This window comes from Equus quagga, chromosome 13 (genome assembly GCF_021613505.1).
Source record: "Equus quagga isolate Etosha38 chromosome 13, UCLA_HA_Equagga_1.0, whole genome shotgun sequence".
Classification (NCBI taxonomy): Eukaryota; Metazoa; Chordata; class Mammalia; order Perissodactyla; family Equidae; genus Equus; species Equus quagga.
In genome coordinates, this window is record NC_060279.1 from 53,461,202 (window position 1) to 53,484,007 (window position 22,806).

The window sequence follows — 22,806 nt, forward strand, 5'->3', positions numbered from 1 at the left end:
AAAATTTTGGATAGAATAACGTTTAAGAATTTAAGATCCAACAAACTTCTTTTTAACCCACTGCTTTCCTCACAAGCACTCTCAACATTGTTTCTTGTTAATTATTCTAAATAGCTTTACAAATATTGGCATTAAACTGTAACTTTATAGGATCCCCTGTTCTCTCCCTTCAAGGCTTTGTTTTCTGGGACTTAATTTCACCTTGACACTCTCAAATCACTGCCAGTTCTGTTTGGTGCCTGGTTGGTCTCCCTCCCTCAGGTCTGCCTTCCTGGGGTCTTGTGTCTGGTTGGATGGAAGCTGCTGTTTGCATATGCCCATCCCAGCTTCTGTGGACTGAGGGAAGCTCAGGAGCTGCAGGGAAGCCAGCGGGGTTCCCTTCTGCTCTGGTAACAGTGACGCCACAGAACAGTCTGGGGTAAGAGAGCACTTCCCAGGAGATGAAGCGTTCCCGAGTGCTGTTTCCTTGTATCGAATCCTGGACCACTCCCTTATGCCATCCCCAAAGTATTAGTTGGTGTAGCCACGGATTTTTATAGCATAGTGGTTAAGAAACTATGATAATGCAGAGTATGGATTTCTGTACAACCTTAAGCCGGATGAGGCAGTTTTATATATACTGGTGTAGAAAGATGTGTTGTTAAGAAAGAAAAGCAAATCGCAGAACAGTGCTCATGACATTGTCCTAATTTTAAAAAAGGAGAATTTGTAAGTACATCATGATGGAAGCAGACGTGTGAAGCTTTTAGCGGGTTGCCTCTGGGAAGAGACCAGGCTGTGAGGAAAGCCTTTCAGAAGAGAGGCCTTCACTTTTCTGTAGATGTCTGCAGCACTTAGGTCTTAAAACTAATGTGTATTAATTTTCATTTTTAAAAATTAACATAAAAATTTTAAATGTAACATTTTAGGATTTCAAGCAAGTGCTCTAGTCGCATATCAGCTGGGCTCCTTGCCTAGTGACAGCCATGCCGGAAAACCTTGGATTCTTTACCTCCTCGCTTCTGATTGTGCCAGCGGTGCCTTCTCTGTGAATTTCTGTGAGAAGGGCGAGAGCATCGCTTCTTAAATGTTACTTTCTGGTCTTTCTCAGAAACCAGCATAATTTAGAAGATCAGTAGAAATTTATACCAGAGACCCTTTAAAAGAATTATTTCTGGGGCCGGCCCCATGGCCGAGTGGTTAAGTTCGAGCACTCCGCTTTGGTGCCCCAGGCTTTTGCTGGTTCAGATCCTGGGCGCAGACATGGCACTGCTCATCAGGCCATGCTGAGGTGGTGTCCCACATGCCACAACCAGAAGGGCCTGCAACTAGAATATACAGCTATGTACTTGGGGGGCTTTGAGGAGAAGAAGAAGAAGAAGATGATTGACAACAGATGTTAGCTCAGGTGCCAGTCTTTTTTTTAAAAAAAAAAAAGCTGTTTATTTAAAAAAAAGTTATTTCTGATTTCTGTCTCCTGTCCTTTAAAGCATTGAAATCTTTTGGTTATCGACCTTCTGGAGGGAATTGTATATCCTAGTCCCTGCAGTAAGGGGAATGGCGCTCTTTGCTGGTTTCAAATGTGTTCTCTTTTTAAAAGCTATTTCCAGCTGAGTCCTTGCATTATGCTCCTACCTATACTTCAATCACATCTTTTTAAGTACAATCTCCGAATTTTGAAAACAGCCTGACTCTTTTTGAACTGAGGACATCTGTGGTGTTACTTGGCTCAGCCATTGTGGTCTTGGTAGTCTGGAGGGAGGTAATGTCTGTCGATTTCCTCTCCTCTCTCCTCCCATCTCGTCTCATCCGCCCCTACCATATCCCGTCCTCCACATAGATTAGAGTAAATATTATATGTATATATATGTCTGTCTGTGTGTGTGTGTGTGTGTATATGTATATATATATATATATATATATATATATATATATGACTTTCTGTCTCTATCTCTTTTTCTTCACTTTCCCCCTGTGAGCAGTAATTAAACTTGGCAAATATTTAAAATAATTTACTGCAAATCTGTCTAAAATAAATAGAAGTAATTTTTCTCTTGCTTCTAATTCCACTGGATTACACATTTTATTTCTATCTATCCTGAGCCAGTGCTCTACATATGAGGATTTAACTGTAAGTAGCCAAACACTGAGCAGAGACTACACACTGGTTTATTCCTTATGTGTCCATTTGTGTCCTTACAGGTCCCAGTCTCCAGGTCTCAGCATGATTTTTACTTTTTGCTACCAACCCCATGATGAGTCTCCTGCTTCCAAATCTTTACTTCTTTCTAGACCTAACTAGATTTTCTCAGCTTATTGAAGAGCTGGTTCCATCCTTAGGTTTTTGATGATGAACGTACTGTGTGGGATGAGACTGGCCATCCACGAGTTCCTGGCAGGCAGGGACTGGGCCTTGGTCATCTTTATTCTCCCGGTGCCAGCCTGGTGCCTGACACAAGGTGCTTAATCAGTATTTTCAGACAAAGATAATTGGCGCATCCTTATTCTTATCTTTCTAGCAGACATGTTGTGCAACAAACTGGTTATTGTGAAAATGTAACCTTGTGATATATGTTTGCCTTTCCCAAAACAGAGGCTTGCTTACATAACAGGAAAACTTTGTAACTACTTGTATGATTTCTGTGAATTATCTAGAGAACCTCCAAATGGGAAATGCAGTTTGGGTAATTCAAATAGAACACTCTATTCTTTTATTCTTCTTGATATCAAATGGGTACTATCATATTTGTATCATAACTTTTTTAACAACAAACATCTGTGATTAGATATTTTATTTGAAACATTAAATTTTCTCATGCATCTAAGTTAAGAAAGGAGACAATTCATTTTTTTTAATCCACAATAGGAGCCCTTGAAACAATTGCACACATTCTTCTAATGTATTGCTGTATAGAGAGAACCAGACCTATAGCTTTTTTAAAAATCAATGGTTACTCCTGTGGTTTACAAGGATATGATTTAGCAATCAACTTTATAATATAATGATAAAAAGGAATTATTGATTGTTAATTCTTTTGTGCAAAGATACCTCTTTGTGTCAGAAGCCTACAAAGATTTTTCTCTAGAAAAGTTTGAGTAATTGATTGAGTGGCCAAGAATCTTTGATTCATTTTTCTTTTCTTTTCTCTTTTTCTTTTAGAACTGCCACTGGATGCCCAGGATCCCCTGTAAGTGATAATGTTGGAGATCAGCTCTACATCTTTCTTCGGCATTCAGTTGTTAAACACAAATAGGATGCAAGTTCCTCAACTCCAGATTATGAAAACAGTACTTGGAAAATTGAAAACTATCTAAATGATTGTCTTTGGTTGGGCCGTGTTCTTAGTGAGCAGAAGCCTTGGCCAGGGTCTGCTGTGGACTCTTGGAGAGCACATAGCCCGCTTCCTGGGGACCAGAGGTGCCGCTGCTACCATGGGCAATTCCTGTATCTGCCGAGATGACAGTGGAGCAGAAGACAGCGTTGACGCCCAGCAGCAACAGGCCGAGAACAGTGCGGTACCCACTGCTGGCACAAGGAGCCAGCCCCGGAACCCTGTTCGGCCACCAAGGAGGGGCCGAGGACCACATGAGCCGAGGAGAAAGAAACAAAATGTAGATGGACTAGTGCTGGACACACTGGCAGTCATACGGACTCTTGTAGATAAGTAAGTATCTGACTCACAGTCGCCTTCTGTGTAATGAAGTGTTCTGCCAGGAACCATAACTTTTGGACTCCTTCAGTTCATTAGGATATATCCCCAAGCCTTGTGCTCATAGGGCAAGGGAGGATATTTTACTTCTCCTCTGATGGCAGAGTAAATTCTAAGATTTGATGTTTCTACTTGCTAACATCTCCTGTCTGGAAATGTGTAAACATTTCTGTAGCAGGTAACAGTAATTACAGTTATGATCTTTATTAAAGAATATAGTAAATATGGAGTTTGTGTTGCAAGCTACAATAGGAAGTGGTTTCATGAAGACTCACTCTTATCTCGCTTGTCCATCTACTCCACTGACCAGCGATTCAAGCTGAGTTATTTTATCACGAGCATGGCTGCACATAACTTCTGTTGGCAGCGTAAGGACGTGGGTGATGAGGGTTTTCAGCCTCCTCTCTTTATTATATCCCTTATTTGGCCCTCTTCAGTCCATTGGGGAAGCTTGTAAAGTGAAACTGCAGGACACCTGTACCTGTTTTGGTTTTTTCCCCTTGCTGTGTCTAACTCTTAAGTACAAAATCCCAGATTGAATAACAGTGAAATTAAAGGGCATTGTTCAAGTTGAAAAAATATTTTAACTTAACGTATAGTTCAGTAGTTAGGAGCAAAGTTTTAGAACCATCTGGCCCAGCCCCATAAACTAGCTACATGGCACTGGGTAAGTTACTTCTCTAAGCTTCAGATTACTCATCTATAAAAGGGGAATAATGCCTTTCTTACAGGGATTACCATGAGATAACGTATAAAAGCATCTAGGAGCCAGTCCATTGGTGTAGTAGCTGGGCTCACCTGCTGCACTTCAGTGGCCCAGGGTTTGCAGGTTCAGGTACTGGGTGCAGACCTACGCACTGCTCATCAAGCCATGCTGTGCTGGTGTCCCACAGACAAAATAGAGGAAGATTGGCACAGATGGTAGCTCAGGGACAATCTTCCTCACAAAAAAAACACAAAAACATCTAGTATAGTGCCTCACACATAACACTCTCTCAATAAATGATAGTATTTTTTAAAAAGTTGTGTCTGGGTTCTTTTTGCTTCAGGCTCTGCTAGTAAATTTAATTATCTAAATATTTGATAATCACGTTTATAAAAATCCAATTGTGTTTAGTTCCTCAAACGTTATAGCATAAAGCAAGATATACCTGTGCATTTTATTCTGTGGTGATTTTTTTTTTCTGATAGAAATAAATTTGTGGGGCCAGCCCCAGTGGCCTAGTGGTTGAGTTCAGTGTGCTCTGCTTCAGCGGCCCGGATTCAATTCCTGGGCACAGACCTATACCACTCTGTTAGCAGCCATGCTGTGCTGGCAGCCCATATACTAAAAAAAAATAGAGGAAGATTGGCATGGATGCTAGCTCAGGGCGAATCTTCCTCAGCAAAAAATAATTAAATAAATTTGTTTTGCACATCTTTCTGCTGTAGAACATACTGGGGAGAGGTGGTACTTACAAATATTCTCCATAACCAGTTCAGAAAGGCCTTAAGATGATTAAAAATTATTAAAAACCAGCCTTCGAAGTAGTTCTGGTATCTGAATTAACTTAAGGTAATCTTAATATGTTTGTAGGAAATATCTGTTGAATATAAATCTATGCCATTTACATCCCCCGTACTCAAGCAGGGGGGATGTTATATAAAGATTCTTCATGATGACATTTAAAACGTTCTGTAAAATTGTAATGAAAAGTTGTCCTTCCCAAATGAGGAAGTAAGCCACAAGCAATGTTATTTAAGCCCGTTGGAAAAACAGGTACAGAATAGACTTTGCCATATTTTTTAAAAAGAGTGATTAAGAGAATATGGGGGCAAGGTAGGAGCTTTATTTCCAAGCTTCAGGAAAATATTACAGATGATGAGTAAACTTACTGATAAAGCACATAATTCACTTGCATGAGGCAACTGATGTACATTTGAATAACAGGGTGACTTTACCTTAAGCCTATTCCTACTGAATCATAGCTGTAAGTCTTCTGAAAATGGGAAAATAAGGCAGATGTAGAGCAAATGGTAAGGATCCTGTCAGAGAATATAATGGCAGAACGGCTCAGACATTTTATAAAGACAGTGACATAGCTTGTTTTTTAGAAACTACTAAAGGAGAAGACTTTCATAACCAATAAGGTTTTATAAGGCTGTTAAAATCAAACCTGAAAGATAGTTAGGCCAGATGAGCTTGGTAAGGACATCCCTGAAAGGATGTCTGCAGATACTGCAGTCATAACACATCTGTGTTTCTTGTCCTCTTCTCTGTCTGTGTTACTTAGGAAGGGATGACGTTGATCTGAGAGGAAAGCACAGCTCCTGATGCCATAGTGAGAGAGCTGCTATAGGAAATGCACTTTAAATATACTCATTTTAGAATCATTTTGAAGTTCTCTTATTTGTATTTTTTGGTAGTGACCTTATCCTCAGGTTGTTAGTGGAATTAATATGAGTTATTCTCATGTGCTTTGGAACTTTGTTTGTAGACTCCTCTTGGTGGGAGTTTTTTCTCGTCACTGCATGTGTGTGTTCTCTCTGTCATTCTGTCTTCCTCTCTCTTCCTGTCTGTCACTTTTATGATTGCCTCCATCTGGTCCCAGGGACCTTCGGTCTCTGACTGAACCTAGAATTGGTGGTTCTGAGTTCCTGTCCCACTGTAAGAAGCCGGGGTCCTGCTGTGTGGCTTTTTCTGTTGCTGGAGACTTGCAACTTTGTACCAGTTGTAGCTCAGGTTGTCTTCGAGAACTTTTTCAACTCCTTTCACTGAGAGGGGAACCCTGTCCTAGCCCTGAGGGAGTGAGTTTGCTCTGTCCCTTGCACAGGTAGGGTTTTGGTCCCCATTACCTACCCTGTTGGCATAGAGCTCCTGGCACCCCTGTCTAGCTCCTGACCCAGAGCCCAGTAGTCCTAATGCTTTAACTCCTGCCTCCAACTAGAAATTTCTGCTCCGTTTCTCTTCCACAAAGAAGTTTATCTTGTTTTTTGAGCGTAGGGATGTGTGTGTCCTTTCAGTGTGTCTGTATAGAAGTGTCTGTATAGAAGCGTCTGTATAGAATTGAGGTGTTCATATTCCTTATTGGTCACTGACCCTGTCATATTTTATTATTTTTCCCTTCTTTCCAAATCCCATTGTCCTCTCTACCACCTACCTCCAAATAGCAGTAGGTAACCACTCTAGTGAATTTAAGGTATGTTCTTCCAATCTTCCTGCCGTATGTTTGTTTGTGTCTATATAGGAAGTTTATGTATAGTGTTTTGTGTGTGATTTTTTAAATTTACATAACTGATATAGTCATATAAATCTGTTTTCTTAACTTCTCTCAACATTGTGTTTAAGACCTATGTTGCTGTGTGTATATCTACAACTGCTTCTGGCTGCTAGAGTATTCCTTTGTATGCTTAAAGTACTATATTTTGTTATCCTATAATTTAGTGATGCTCCCTTAGGTTACTTCCAAAGTTTTCTGCCTGCCAATAGCCTCATATGCATCTCTTACCTGTATAATAGTTTTTCTAGCATTATTGATGGTATGCATACTTAATTTCATTATTGCCAGATTGCTCTCCAGAAATGTTTGTAGCAGTTAGTTATATTGGTTAAAACAATTTTTTTAAAATAAGAATTTTCACTTGTTATTAATGGGCACAGGATCTGTCAAACAACCAGCACCTAATGAGTACTGAGATGAACTTAATAATTCCCGTATCACAAGGTTATTCTAGGATTTAATGATTGGAGACAGTAGTTTTTACATTTTTTTCATAGTAAAACAGAGAGCCATGATATGTAAACAAATAAATGGTGAATGTATTCCTTAAATAGTTAGATTTACCACTGTTTGATGGAAAATTTTTCTTTCATTATTGAAGTTCCCCTCCAGCACCTCCTTAGGATTCCTGGCACCACAGTTTGAAAACCCACTGAATTAAGGTATATAATGCCATTTTAGATCAGCGTCTAGACTATTAAATAGCTCCTTGATTGCATTTGGTTTCTTTTCCTCCTCACACCACTTTATGAAGTTTAAACATACAGGGATATTTCCCAGAAGAACACTTACAAATGAAGATGTTTATGTAGGCCCTTGTTTTCCTAAGTGCTCAGCTGGGATTGTCATCTCCCTTCCTAGCGTTTCTTTAGGGGGAGCATGAGGAAGGTGATGTTGACCTCTCTGGCTTGTCTCAGTTGGCACTGGGCCCCAAACGTCAAGCTGAGAGGTGAGGTTCTGGTCTCCAGTTTTAGTTCTTTGCTTTTACTTCAGGCCACATGGTGTCTTTTTGTGTGCCCTTCTGCCCATTTTATTTGTGGTCATCACAGACAGTGACCTTGGAAATGAGCACATGTGGTGTGCATTTGTCCTTACAGGTTATAGCTCTGGTTGTCTCTTCCATCTCTTTCTCTACGTTCATTCATGTTCATTTCTTTTTTCTTTCTAACACCATACTTCCAGTTTGAATTTTTATTTGGAATTGTTATTTCTTACTTCTTCAAGTTTGATGTCTTGAATGTTTGTTTTTCAGTGATCAAGAACCTCCCTATTCAATGATTACATTGCACGAAATGGCAGAAACAGGTATTTTAAAAGTTTTTTTTAATACTTCCTAATGAATTAATGATTATGAAGAAATGTGGCCACTTTTTTTGAGATAAAAGATTCCAAAAATACTTAGCACACATGACAAAGAAAAAAGCCCTTTGTGTGTGGAAATTTTTCTGTACAACAGTAGTAATTAATAAGCACTGTATATTACATCCTGAATATATAGCTGCACCTCTCAGTAATGCTTTCATCTCACTGAAAGTATGAAAAGAGAATTTTGGGGGTCCTTGACAGGTCTGACCATAACTCTTCTAGAATGGGAAGGATAATTTTTTGCCCCTCGGTTTCCTAAGCATCATTCTGAAAATAGAGCCGACTGTTTCAGATACTTAATCGTCTCACTTAACTCCTATGTTGTAAATAAAATACTGAAAACTTTTTTAATCATAATTTGAGAACCCAGAACCATAGCTTGAATTTTCTTCAAATAAAGATGCCCCCAAATCACCAGTAAATTAGGCTTCTTTGACTCTGCCATGATGACTAGCAATTGATGACTATGTCCATGCCAGATATTAGCTGCCTAAAAGCTCTCGGATAAAGGCCAAAAGTGTTTCTATTTTAATTTAAAGTCATCTTGTGTGATATTATAAGATATATATTTTCATATTTTTAAAATAATGACTCCATCACATAATCTTCTTGATTTGCTCTTAGATGAAGGATGGTTGGACGTTGTCCAGTCTTTAATTAGAGTTATTCCATTGGAAGATCCATTGGGACCAGCTGTTATAACATTGTTACTGGATGAATGTCCATTGCCCACTAAAGTAAGTTGACACTTAACCTTTTATGAAACTGTCATCTATGCTTAAGCACGGGATGAGTGACCAGAGAGAAGATTTGATGTAATACATTTCCTCTTTATACCTTTGGGGTCTGCTATTATTCAGTTTTAATTTCATGTAAACTTGTTTTGTATTACTAATGAAGTGCTACATCCTCTTTCTGTCAATAACTTATTATCAAGCTTTAGTATAAAATTTTTAAAATGTTAAAAATGGAAGCATTTATGTCTGAAATGGCAATCTTTGTGTGCAAACTAGAAGAGAATATTCAATTGCTGAGCTGATTTTATTATCTTTCTCTAAGCAATTTCCTCATAACAAAAGTTTTTTAAATGTTTGCTATTAAGAGAAAAAAACTATTATACTGAAAGCACTTTAGAGTCTTGCTCAAACGTATTGAAGACTGGTGTAACCTTGATTAGCATATGCCTAGGACAGAAGTATCAAACTCTCATTGTCTTAGTCCATGTGCTCTATGGAATGCTTTTCAAAAGAACTGGGGGGCCAGCCCCGTGGCCCAGTGGTTAAGTTCACGCTCTCCACTTTGGCAGCCCAGGGTTTTGCCGGTTCGGATCCTGGGCGCGGACATGGCACCACTCATCAGGCCATGCTGAGGCAGCATCCCACATGCCACAGCTAGAAGGACCCACAACTAAAAATACACAACTATGTACCAGGGGCTTTGGGGAAAAAAAGGAAAAATAAATCTTTAAAAAAATTGAATTCTGGCATCTTTCATTTGTCTGTTTAAGCCTCAGACATTTGGGCCCAACATGGAAAAACATAATGGACAGAAGAGAAAAATCTTTGGCCTAGTCACTAATGAATTGACCTTTTCATAGACTTATAAGAAGTTTCAGTTTTAATTTGCCTCAGAAATTCTGGTAAGATTTGTTCTTGCTTGATAAAAAGATATTTTTTAAGTAACTTTTTTTTTGCCTTTTTCTCCCCAAAGCGCCCCAGTATATAGTTGTACATTTTTAATTGTGGGTCCTTCTAGTTGTAGCATGCGGGACGCCACCTCAGCATGGCCTGACGAGCGGTGCCATGTCCGCACCCAGGATCTGAACTGGTTAAACCCTGGGCCGCCGAAGCGGAGCGTGCGAACTTAACCACTTGGCCGCGGGGCCAGCCCCCTTAAAGTAACTTTTTATTTCAACATCACTAGGCCCTATTGTAGTCGATCATACTGGCATTTGGGTGGGTTTAGTCTGTTTAATGCTTCAAGAGTATTTGATACAACTAGTACATTTTGAATGAAATGGAGTCTAGCAATTCATGTAAGAAAACTTTCAGGTTGATCAAATATTATTTCCCATCAATAATGATATCATTGAGGACATGATATCATCTTGGTATGGTCATTCTGAGTTAGTTTAACTCCTGGTTATAGTTTTTGTCTCAAAGGATTACCTTGGCGAAAAAACCCAGGTAGTGTATTTATCAAATCCTCTTGTACATTTTTGTTTTTAGGAAGCACTCCAGAAATTGACTGAAATTCTCAATTTAAATGGAGAAGTAGCTTGCCAGGACTCAGGCCATCCCGCCAAACACAGGAACACCTCTGCAGTCCTGGGCTGCCTGGCTGAGAAACTAGCAGGTAATTCCGGGAAGCTCCCAAGGAAGGGCTCGAGTCAGTGTGAAGGGCAGGCTTGCGCTGCAGGTCCTTGAGCACCTGCTGCACCAGAAGGAAGTGTCTCCAAAAAGATAAAATTCAGGGGCAGGGGACTAACTGGACAACAATTGCTCAGAGACCACAGAGGTAAATGCAATCTAATACAGCCTTAAGGATTTCCAGAGGGAATTTTAAAAGAAAAAAGTTTTGCTTATTTGCTTTAAAGTTAAGAGTAAGGGAAAAGGCTAGACTCAGTATAACAAATAAAGATCATATATGTTTATATGTATATCGTATATAATATACAGATGCACATTTTATAAAGTTTAGCTAGATAATGGAGACATCCAAGGTAAGGGAAGAGGGAAGGAACTTTAAATGGAAGCTGTTCCTAAGAATAGAATCAGATGTTTAACTTGTTTATGAATATTACCCATTTTAGGGAAGTTAACATCAAAGTACAGGTGAATTGCTCAGCTAGTTACATCCTACATGGTGGAAGAAACAATGGGTTAGAAATCAGAACACATGGGTGCTGGTCCAGGCTCTGCCACGTGCTCCCCACATGCCCTGCAGTCAGTCCCTTCATTCTGCGCGTTGGGCTGCTCACCTGAAGCGGAGATAGTATCATTCCTTACCTCAGAGCCAGAGGCTCGAATAAGATCATGTGCATGGGAGTCCTTTGTAAAGAGTTCCACCAAAGCAAGTCTGTTGTTACTCGTTACTGATTAAAAATGATATGGCACATTTAATTATATCCAGTGTTTGTTGTATTCATCTAGGTCCTGCAAGTATAGGTTTATTTAGCCCAGGAATACTGGAATATTTGCTACAGTGTCTGGTAAGTGAGACATCAAAGGTAGTTATTCTTAGTCATCTAGAACTGTGCATTTTACTAAAATTGCCAGCTCAGCCACTGGCGCAGAGAATGGAATCGGTTATAAATTTTATTTGCAGGTGTTTCCTGACTGTTTGTCTATTCCTTCCTATGTTTTAAAAAAAAAAAAAGAATGTGGGATAGGAATTTATTACAAGCAAAAACAGCTGAGTTGGACTGGTTTTAAATTTAGTCATAAGATAGCTGCTGTGATTGGCTTTTGTGTGTGTCCTTAGAGTCTGCCAGATGGTAGTAGGGACCTCCATAGTGGAAACAGAATTACAGGGTGTTCCGAGCCAGGAAACCGTCAGGTCAGATTCCCGGTGACTATAAATCTCTACTCCGCCCTGCCCTCCCTCTCTGCTCCTGCTCTTAAAACTGTTATCGTTGAGTATTTGATGTATTGTCTGTGGAGCTTGTGGTTTGCTGAGGCTGTACAGTCAGATCTCTGACACTGCTGGACTGGTCGGTATTTTTAAAGGTTATTTTTGCAGGCCTGTGAGCACTGGCCTTTTTCAAAATCTCAGAGACCTTATTTATTTATTTTTTTTAAAGATTTTATTTTTTCCTTTTTCTCCCCAAAGCCCCCCAGTACATAGTTGTATATTCTTCGTTGTGGGTCCTTCTAGTTGTGGCATGTGGGACGCTGCCTCAGCGTGGTTTCATGAGCAGTGCCATGTCCGTGCCCAGGATTCGAACCAACGAAACACTGGGCCGCCTGCAGCAGAGCGCACGAACTTAACCACTCGGCCACGGGGCCAGCCCCAAGAGAGACCTTACTTTTTTAGTACCCACATGTTATGTACTTAAAACACTTAACACTATGCTAAGTAAGCACTGTGGGGATCCGGAAGTAGTTTAACAGTCCTTTGCCCTCAAGAAGTTTCCTGGTTATTTGAGGGAACAAAACTACTCAGACAAGACAGTTAGCTTCCATTTTATGATAGGATGTGACCAAGGGCAAAATCGCTTCCTTCAGACTAAGTGCTGTAAGAGTTTTGAGAAGGTGATTGGGAAGCAAGAGGTAGGGGTGGTGAGAGCTGGGAGAGTTAGGAGAGAGAGACTGATGGAGGGACCTCAGCTGGGTCACACCATAAGGTTAGGATTTGATTGTGCACAGGAGGACAAAATGGGTTTCTTGGCTAAGGGCACATCACCAGCAGAAGCCCCGAGATAGCAATGGCTGTGTTCCTGGCATATCACAGAGAATTGTCTGATGAGAAGACAGTGCTCAGAGACAGGAATATGTAGACGGAGTACCCAGTCGGGGGCTCAGGGCCTGAAAAGCCAGATAGAGGGATTAGGAATGCGTATGGCAAGAAGCGGGGTGCTGAACGGGCCTTGCAGCTGGGGAGGATGGTGGTTATACGAGCTTTGCAGACCCTAGTTGAAGACCAGGGCAGTGATTGGGAGTCATCGGACGTTCTGGAGCTCCTCTGCAGGCTCCTAACGTAGATGTGGGAAAGGATGGCTGCGAGAAGATGTGGTGTTCAGCAGATAGGCCTTTCTCTAAATGTGAACACCCGTGACGTGAACTTAAATGTAACTGAATGAGCTCACTTGTCGCTCTCTCCCACCTGCCATCAGCATTTGTGGGACTGCTTTCAGAGAGCAGATTGAAAGCTAAGCCATTAGTTGTTAGTTTCGTTATTTATAATTTTGGGACTTTGTAGTGATGAATGGTCCGTTTTAGCATTCTGAACAAAAAGTCACTTTTAGCTTCAATTCTAGGTTTCTGTTGAACTTGCTTAAGTGAATGTGAGAATCAACATTATTTTATTCAACAGAGCCCTAATATAAATGTTGCTAAGTAAAATGACTGCATTTAATTTGTTAAATTTAATAAATTTTATTTTGAAATTTCCATATCTATAAATGAACTGAGTGATTTCAAGAAAACAATGTAAGATTTTGAGAGACTATCTTGGTTCTTCATTACTAACAACATTAGTAAATGGAGAACCAAGGACTTGAATGAGTGAAACTTTTCTGACTGTTCTAAGAAAAATCTAGCACATACTGGGCAAGAAGAGGAAATTGATAACTCGCCACCACTGCAGGGGAATGATGTCTTCGTTTTTTGTGTTTTTATCTTTTGTTGTCTTTCAGAAGTTACAGTCCCACCCCACAGTCATGCTTTTTGCACTTATCGCACTGGAAAAGTTTGCACAGACAAGTAGGTATAGTGACTTCTTGCACTAATGATCTTCTGTATCGGTTGTTAGAAATCTTATTTTTCTTAGTTACTGGATGAGCTTATACTTTGAACCTCATCACACGCATATACATTCTGGTTTTGGGTAGACACCACAAGGCCATTGAGATGTAACAGGGACAAAGGCAAGAGTTTTCTCACCTAAGAATCAAAACTTGGTGACCATGATTACCATTTTTTATAGCTAAAACTTTAGTGATGAGATTGCTAGTTTCTGGAAAAAAAGTCAGAGCTCTTGGGCTATGTCATTATTCTAGTTTCCAGGCTCTTTAATTGCCCCCTCGTCCCTTCCTACCGCTAATCAGCCCAGAAGATCGTCCTGTTCTTTCATGGTTAATTCAAGGATTTTGTCTTCCCAAACAGGTGAAAATAAGTTGACTATCTCTGAATCCAGTATTAGTGATCGACTCGTCACGTTGGAGTCCTGGGCTGATGATCCTGATTATCTGAAACGTCAAGTTGGTTTCTGTGCCCAATGGAGCTTAGACAATCTCTGTAAGTACAAGCTGCCCCTTGTCGAAATGCCTGTTTCCATTTCCAAGCCCGTTTCTCCTATGGGACCACTAGGTTTCCTTTTGTAATAGTGAGTGTGAGTCTTTCCTTATAAGGTCCTCTCGGTAGGTCAGCTATATTCTAGCAGAAAAGTATTCTAGGAACCCTTCAGACAAGAATTTATGGATGCTTCTAATTCCAGCACTCTTCTGTTAAAAACTTTTACCTGGTACCCTATTTCCTGCTGCATCAAGGCTGTTAATCAGATGGCACTGTCTAATGAGCTCTTCCCAACACGGACTATCTCCTCACTGTCCTACAAGCAGGTCCCCATCATTCCCACCTCTGGGCCTGTTCCCCTCACTTGGAATTCCCGCTCTTTACTCTTCTGCCTTTCCCAACGTTGCTCTTCAAAACTCAAGTCATGTCTTACCTACACCATGAAGGAAGGCTTCTCCTGACTTTTCTCTTTTGCTCCTCTAAGGGCTGCTAGAACGAAAACTATGCTACTACTGTGTCCTCACCCCCGTCCCCTGCCATACTTGGCACTGTGCTAAAGCAGGTGACATGTAACCCCCTGCTTCTCCCCCAACATTGAGGGGAATTCCTTACTGCACAGCCTGTGTAGCGCCTGTTAAAGAATTCTGGAAGAGTGCAATTTGGATTTTGTTGCAGGCAAAATAATGACTATAGGAAACAGAAGCCTAAACCCAGCAGTGCTGCCTTTCCTAGCGTTTGCTGGATTCATCTTCGTACGGTAGCGTAGCAGCAAAGCCGAGGTCTCCCCGCCAGTCCGGCCATTTATGAGCACCTCCGCTCCTCAGCTAGGGTGGCAGCTAGCAATGACACTAGTGTTTTTCCACAATAGCCTGCCTTAGAGAAATGACCACTTTTTTTCTTGCAGTTTTAAAAGAAGGTAGGCAGCTGACCTATGAGAAAGTGGACTTGAATAGCATTAGGACTATGCTGAATAGCAACGATGTCAGCGAGTACCTGAAGATCTCGCCTCATGGCTTGGAGGTAAAGTTTCCACAGATGGACCATTCAGGGGAAAAAGTCCTGCTCTCATTTTCATGCCCTGGTTCTGAACAAAAGCAATTTCTTAAAGAATAAATAGAAGTTTATATTATACTCGAAGAGTGGTCACAGGTGGACGATGGTGGGAGAGGGGGTGTTCGGGGTATCGTTTACTCTTTCATATCCCACATGGTGCTGTACGGATGGTAGGCCCTATAACATTTACTAACTGTTTGGTTTAAATGTGCCTGTTTGTAATCTCTGCCATTTTATTCAGCTAAAGCTACAAAGAGTAGAGTTTCTAAAAGAGGCCCTTTTTTTTAATCCCTACATAGCCAACCCTATTTGGTCTACTGCTTCCACCTCTCCCTGTATGTTGGAAACGGTGCTGATTTTGTGGTGAAGCTTGATGAAAGAGCTGTTTATGTACAGGAAGGTACCATAAGGCACTAGACGTGCTAAGATTAAAGAGCCGTTTGAAGAATGACTGCAGACAGCTCTTAGATCTTATGTATTGCCAAATGCCTTATGTAGTTTTCTGCTTTAGATTACTCTTAGGTATCCCACCTTATACATTCAATATCCTTCTGTATCGTAACAAGCACTGGTTAAGGTAATGTTTGTGCATTGGTGAAAGAGTCTACTATGAGAGCAAAGCTTTGTAAGCACTTAAAAATGAAGCCACCAGCCTTCACTAATCCTGACTGCAGCCGTCTTTGAGGTCTTCTAATCCTGTCAGAACTCCCTGGAAATAAAACTATAAAATAGAATGTGCTTCATTCGGTTTTGTGCTTTTTGTCACTGAAGATGCACAGAGAAGGAAACAATAGTCCACCAGAAGCTTTAATAAGGAAAAATACATTCAACCTTCTGAGCAGTCGGTTATCCTTGGTGGTCTTCAGGCACTGATGGTGGACTGTCACACTCTTTGGTTTTGCCAGGCTCGCTGTGATGCCTCGTCTTTTGAAAGTGTGCGTTGTACCTTTTGTGTGGATGCTGGCGTCTGGTACTATGAAGTAACAGTGGTCACTTCTGGCGTCATGCAGATTGGCTGGGCCACTCGAGCGAGCAAGTTTCTCAATCATGTGAGTACCATGGAGAATGGTGCAAACGGGGCGGCAGCAGTGTTTTGGCGAGTGGGTGAAGGATACTAATTTTTCAGACAGGTTTGCATGATAATCGTTCTTGGGCTGAACCATATAGAGCCAAATCCCTAACAGTGGTTTGCTAAACTGATTTGGAAATAGGAAAACGCAAGTGAAATTGCCCGTCAGCTTCTTTTTCGCTTGTTTTAAGTTCATGTTAATTTTCCACCCAGAGGTTGGATGTGTCCTTCGTCTTTGTGGCTCTGCTCCAGCCCCATCTTTGATTAGTTTTTATATTGGGACCAGTGATAATTTTTACCTTGCATTTAAGCTTTAAGAACTTTGTAGGGGGGCCAGTGCAGTGGCATGGTGGTTCAGTTCGCACGCTCCGCTTCGGAGGCCCTGGGTTCGCCAGTTTGGACCCAGGTGCGGGCCTACACAGCACTCATCAAGCCATGCTGTGGCAGGCGTCCCACATATAAATTAGAGGAAGATGGGCACGGATGTTAGCTCAGGGCCAGTCTTCCTCAGTGAAAAGAGGAAGATTGGCAGCAGATCTTAGCTCAGGGTTAATCTTCCTCACACACACTCAAATTTTTTTAATTTAAAAAAAAAAAGAGAACTTTGTAGTAATTGTCTTCCTTTCATAAAGTCCTAAATATTGGCTTGACTTCTCTTACTTGACTTTTGCCTTGTAATTAGTAGGCACAATAGTTTTGAATATTTACTATTTGTTTTATTACAGAAAGCTGTAATATAAAAGGGAGGATTAAGCCCACTAGAGGAAGTGGAATTGGGCTACCACTACTTGAGTGTGAGAGGTTGGGGTTCCTCCCTTCCCTGCAGATGTCGATTTCTTGCCACTTTATACCCTTCGAATGCCCAGCTCAATCGGCTTTCTTCTGTTAGTCAGATTACAAGCTGTTTGGAACTAGTCCAGTTTTGATCAGGGATATTTTGTATATGTGATTTTTACCCTTTGGGCTGGGAAGAACCCCTTGGATTATTTTGTTCATCTAAATCAGAGTCTCCCGTCGTATGTAAGGTCCTGGGATGGGTTGGAGAAGTGATCCAACAAAATCAAACTAAACTTGCCTGCCATGAGCATCGTTCCTACAGGGCCTTTCCAGCAAGGCTTTATAGCATCCTGGAATGATTCATGGCATTTTATTAAACTCCTTGCTGGAGAGAGACAGATTGGAGGAAGAGGGCCAGTGGAGAGGTCAGGTCCGGATTCTTGTCCATGGTGGGAAACTAGAACCCAGTCTGCCGGTGGTTTTGTTGAGAGCCTTCCCTGACACAGGGCCTCCTGGCCAACTGGCCGTGGTTGAAACCTGGAAGCTTGGGGCTTTTTTGTGGCGGCATGTAGTCAGAAGTGAATGGATCTGGGAAACAATGCCAGTTACTCTCTTGGTTCCCAACTTGGGCACCAATTTAAAGCAGATAGTATCAGTTACATGACAGCCTGCCCCAAATGCTGTCCTAAAGGTGATTTTTTAGGACTTAAAAAAAAAGTCTTAATTTCCAGAGCACCTTTGTTTTAGAGCCTACCATCTGATTCCCACAACAGTTTTTGTTGTCACAATGTCCATTTCACAGATGAGAAAACTGAGACTGGGAGTAGGACATAAACTAGCGCTAGAGTTCAATCCCTTTCCTATTACAGTAGTTGTTTTCTGTACATTTGAAAATGGGGAGAATCTCAGAGAATTAGCTAGCCTCCTCATTTGGAAGTAAAGAATTGTTCCAGAACTAGAAGAAATACGACTCCTCTAGGGAACAACCTTCAGTATAAAATTTGTCTCTCCTAATTTGGCAGCAAACACACTACAGGTCTAGGTGTAGTATATCTGAGACTAAATGTTGCAAATTATTTTTTTTTAATACTAGCAAAGCTGGATCATTTTATTTGGTGGATGAAACTAATTTCTGCCATTATGTGCAGAATCTTTGGCTCCTCAACTTAAGAGGCTTCAAATACTGTTTTCCTATCCTCCAAATTGCTGCATAGACTGTTCTTTCTTGAAAAAATAAAAACAAAAGCAAAGCATGTTTCCCTTATCCAAGTACTGGTTGATTCCCTATTAGAAATTGATGAAGCCTGATATGTCTTTTCCCAAATGTAAGATTTTAACCATGTTGCCATACTTACAACTTTGCTTCAGGTGGACATCGTTCTGGTGATTCTGAATCTTTTTACCTGTACAGACAGGGTGTGGTTTGATGGAATAAGTCATTCCTAGGATACACACAGTTTCTAAAGGTTTGAAGTCTGCCCATAGTGCCTCTTATTTTAACTCTTACTGCTTGGGCTTCAGTTTTGAAAGGATGCTCAAAGTGTTGGGCTCAGAGATCATTAAAATGAGAAGCATAAGGATAGTTCTTGTTCAGGTCACCTGCAGAATAGTTTATCTTGCTGTGTTGTGTATTTTTCTGGGGGTATGGGAGGAGCAAGTCTCCAAGGGTACATTTTGACTTACCTAAAATAACTTTAGACTGTGGAGCATCTACCATGTGCCGGGTCTTTCACGTACTCACCTCTAATCTTTCTGAGAATTTGGGAAAGTATTCTCCCATTTAAAGATGGAGAATGAAGTTCAGAGAATTTAATTTAGAAACTTGCCCAAAGTCACCTCACCTCCAAGTACTGGAGAAGAATTCAAACCCTGGTCAAGATAGCCCAAGCTCCTTCCCCTGTTGAAGGCTCTTGCCTTGGAGAAAATGACTCTGCCATCTTAAACAGAAAAGGAATGACTTGGAAGCCTGTCCAGGGCTCCCAGACTGTTGAGGGGTTTGGGAACCTGGGCTCCAAGTCAACACCAGAGGACCAAGAGACAGGAAGTACAACAGCCAGTGTTTTGGGGGCCAAGATGCCAACACTGATGTTACAAATCAGTCCTAACCATCCCTCCTTGTGGGCTTACTCACACCTCACTGGGTATCTGATGGGAAGGTCCAGTTGGCCAAGCTTAGGTCACATCTTACCCCTCCACCTCCAGAGCAGGAGGCAGGACACTGTATTTTCACTACGTTCTCCATAATGGGAAGGGGTTTGGATGCTGGACAGCAGGAAAAAGGATGGTGTCCGCCACATGGGGAAAGATTCAAAATACCCTGAATGACAAGCTATGGATGAGCTTTCTTTTTGTTGTTTTTAGTAATCCATTATTAAAATATCCATGACAAGAAACAGGCAGATCAAATTATCCCGCAAGTACCAAGCCAGCTTCCCTGTTCTCTCGTTTATCTGTCTCAGCTGATGGAAACCATAGTTGGTCCTGCTGGGGATGTTTTCAGGTTGAAAGAGGATGTAGTACATCTCGATTGCTCTCTGAGATGTAAGCTCAAGGGATTTTTTAAGTGCATCTCTTCCTGGCAGAGGCATCTAAGTCTTAGCCTGTAGAAGTTGATCTGTGGTTGAAATTATTGGCGCTCCCCCTCTGTCCCACAGTGCCATTCTGTTGTGAAATCCATCCAGGCACAGAAGACTGCATGGTAAAGTCTGTTCTTCAGCACCTCTTGGTGGCTGGGAATCTTCTAGGAATTTCTTTCAAGTGTTCTGTCGAGGACTTCTACGACATTAGAAACTGAAGATAGAAAAGAATTGCTTGCCTTTTGTCTATGTCTCAACACCCATGAAATAAAAAATAAGTTTTTTGCTTACACGTTCAGGCTTAAAAGGGATAGCAAGGTGTTCTCTCTAGTAGTCTAGTGAATGTCTTCTCCGCCTGAGGACAGTTAAATGCAAGTTCATTTAACTCTTTAAGAGTCTGAATGGTGCGTTCAGAACAGCTAATTCAGAAGCCTCACTTTGGGGAACACTCATCTGAATTCAGTATATTGCCGTCCTAGTAGTCAAGGAGAGTGTTAGAGCCGTTTTCCAATCTGTCTCCTCACTGCGTTGTTTATCCTGTAGAATAAACAGACTGTCACCAGGACCTGAGATCTTACTTGGATTTGGCTCACATTTTCAATTCCTTTTTCCACCACAGTCTTTCACCATTGACCCTTAAAGAGAGCCAGCAGTGTCTGACCTGCATGTTTCCTCTATTTCTTCTATTTTTTTTATAAGCACTCAAAATAATTGCTTAAGGTCCCGTCCACCTTTTAATATTAGTAAAATAATTGTGAAATAATTAAAAGGTAGTAAGTAATAAAAGAAGCTGCCAAGGACCTGTATGATGCTCAAATTGAGCCAATTTCAGAACAGCTATTAACTGATTGTCCCCTCTGACCTTTCTCTTGTCTCTGGTTTTGAAATCTCTGAGCATGTGGGTGTTTGAAATCTACCACATGCAAGAAGGGTGTTCGTCCAGCCACAGTGAAGTGGAAAGCATGCTAGTCTTGCAATCAGAAGATTGCAAGGTCCAAAGTTAACTCTTCTAGTAATGTGTCCTTGGGCAAGCTGGTTGGCTTCTCTGAGCCTTTATTTCCTCTTAAAATGGAGCATCATGCCACAACCCGAAGGTGGTTAGTGAGAATTAAGTGCACTACAAATGTGAAATTTCGGACGCATTTGTTGGTGAAATCATTGTCTATTCACATGGAACCAGGCCTCTAGCTCAGAATTTTGGTATCTTCCAAGAACCATAGGCTCTCCCTTCATCCAAAAAGTTTAGAATTCCAGCCACAAGGTTAATGGTTATAAAAGACCACTCTTTTCCCAGAACACAGCAGGCAGAGCCTTGCTAATCTTCTGGGCCCTGTCTCCCTCCAGGAAGGCTACGGCATTGGGGACGACGAATATTCCTGTGCATACGATGGCTGCCGGCAGCTGATTTGGTACAACGCCAGAAGTAAGCCTCACCTACACCCATGCTGGAAAGAAGGTATCATTCGTCTCCATCATGAATTTATCTGCTAGGTTAAGACTTCTGGCAGTGATGAGGCATCTGTTATGTTAGGCTTTGAAATTTTTTTTTTTTAAGATATTATTTTTCCTTTTTCTCCCAAAGGCCCCCCACCCCCATCGTTGTGTATTTTTGGATGTGGGTCCTTCTAGTTTTGGCATGTGGAATGCTGCCTCAGCATGGCTTGATGAGCAGTGCCATGTTGGCGCCCAGGATCCGAACCCGGGAAACCCTGGGCCGCCGGAGCAGAGCGCTTGAACTTAACCACTCAGCCACGGGGCAGGCCCCTCGGCTTTGAAATGTTTTAATGGAAGACGATTAAATGTGAAAAGGGATATTAGCCTTTGTATCCCCTGCCTTGGATGTGAACAGTATCCTCCGGATAAGCTCACCTCTGATGGAGCCCTTCTTTTAGTAAAAACATTTCAGACTGTAAAATTCTTAATTTAGTGGGAAAATGATAAGATTAATATGAATTCTAGTTTCCTCTCTGGGTATATGTTTTAAATTAAAGCAGCCATGGAGATATTGAAGACACTAAAATCGTAATGCCAGTGAAATGAGATTATTTTCAGAGACCGGATGGCTCTGGAATAGGTACTATTCAGTGGCCACATTCTGGGCCCCTCTAGAGCAGCTTTTAAGGATAATTTGAGCACTTTCAGCCTGAAACATGTCTACACAGCCTCCAGTCTCCTGACATCAGGCTTGGGATGCTTCAGAGCCCGAGACTGCCAGGACTTTCAATCATGGCTCCAGGATTTTTAGCAGAAATGTATCTTATCAACAGCATGATCTTTTTTCCCCATTCAATTTTTGTTGCATCTAGTTTACAGTGTCCAAGGCCCTAGACCCATAAAAACATTTATTAATGAAAGAGACAAGTGGCAAAGGTAGAACCACACAGTTGGTTTGTTAACACTTAAGACCAAAGGATTTAAAGTTTTTGAGTCTTTTTACCTCCAACTAAATACAGCGAAAATAGGACTTCCCTGCCACGGTACCATTCCACTGGAGGGTGGTATGCTCAGAGGGCCTCCTGGTGCCCACACCTCATCCTGAAGACGTAAAGTCATATGGCAAGGAATGGAACCTCTGGACAGATTTTATTCCCCACATCAGAGCTAGATAGAGGATACAGCTCCAAGTGTCCCTCTCTCTGTTTTCTGCCCGAGCAGCATTATAAATGTAAACTGAATTTTCAGGCATGTTAAGAGAGCAGGAATGTGACCACTACCATGAGAGGACAGCTCCTCTTAATTAACTAAATATCTAGTGTGGGAAAGGAAAAAACCTGAAAAGCCAACATAAGCCCTCATTTTAATGGCATGCAGCTTCTTAAAGGAACATACAGCTTCTTTAGGGGCTGGTCCGGTGGCACAGTGGTTGAGTTTGCACGTTCTGCTTCTCAGCAGCCCGGGGTTCACCGGTTCGGATCCCGGGTGCGGACATGGCACCGCTTTAAGGAAGAGGCACTGTCAGCAAAGACTGTTTTGTTTTGTTTTTAAATCCCTTGTAATTCCTCCATCCAAAGATTTTTTTTTTAAAACACTTAAAATTTGATGTATATATTTTTGTTGTTGTTA

At 41.3% G+C, this 22,806-nt stretch overlaps 1 protein-coding gene across 1 annotated transcript in view; it reads left to right on the forward strand.

The window, feature by feature from the left end:
* Nucleotides 1-22,806, forward strand: part of RSPRY1 (ring finger and SPRY domain containing 1) — a 43,227-nt gene that overhangs the window by 9,264 nt on the left and 11,157 nt on the right. Inside the window, exons 2-11 of the mRNA XM_046683611.1 lie at nucleotides 3,140-3,644; nucleotides 8,202-8,254; nucleotides 8,939-9,051; nucleotides 10,543-10,669; nucleotides 11,467-11,525; nucleotides 13,671-13,737; nucleotides 14,140-14,271; nucleotides 15,173-15,288; nucleotides 16,227-16,370; nucleotides 21,088-21,199. Coding sequence (XP_046539567.1) covers nucleotides 3,295-3,644; nucleotides 8,202-8,254; nucleotides 8,939-9,051; nucleotides 10,543-10,669; nucleotides 11,467-11,525; nucleotides 13,671-13,737; nucleotides 14,140-14,271; nucleotides 15,173-15,288; nucleotides 16,227-16,370; nucleotides 21,088-21,199 — 1,273 coding nt within the window. The 5' untranslated portion in view covers nucleotides 3,140-3,294. The remainder of the gene's footprint in view (nucleotides 1-3,139; nucleotides 3,645-8,201; nucleotides 8,255-8,938; nucleotides 9,052-10,542; nucleotides 10,670-11,466; nucleotides 11,526-13,670; nucleotides 13,738-14,139; nucleotides 14,272-15,172; nucleotides 15,289-16,226; nucleotides 16,371-21,087; nucleotides 21,200-22,806) is intronic.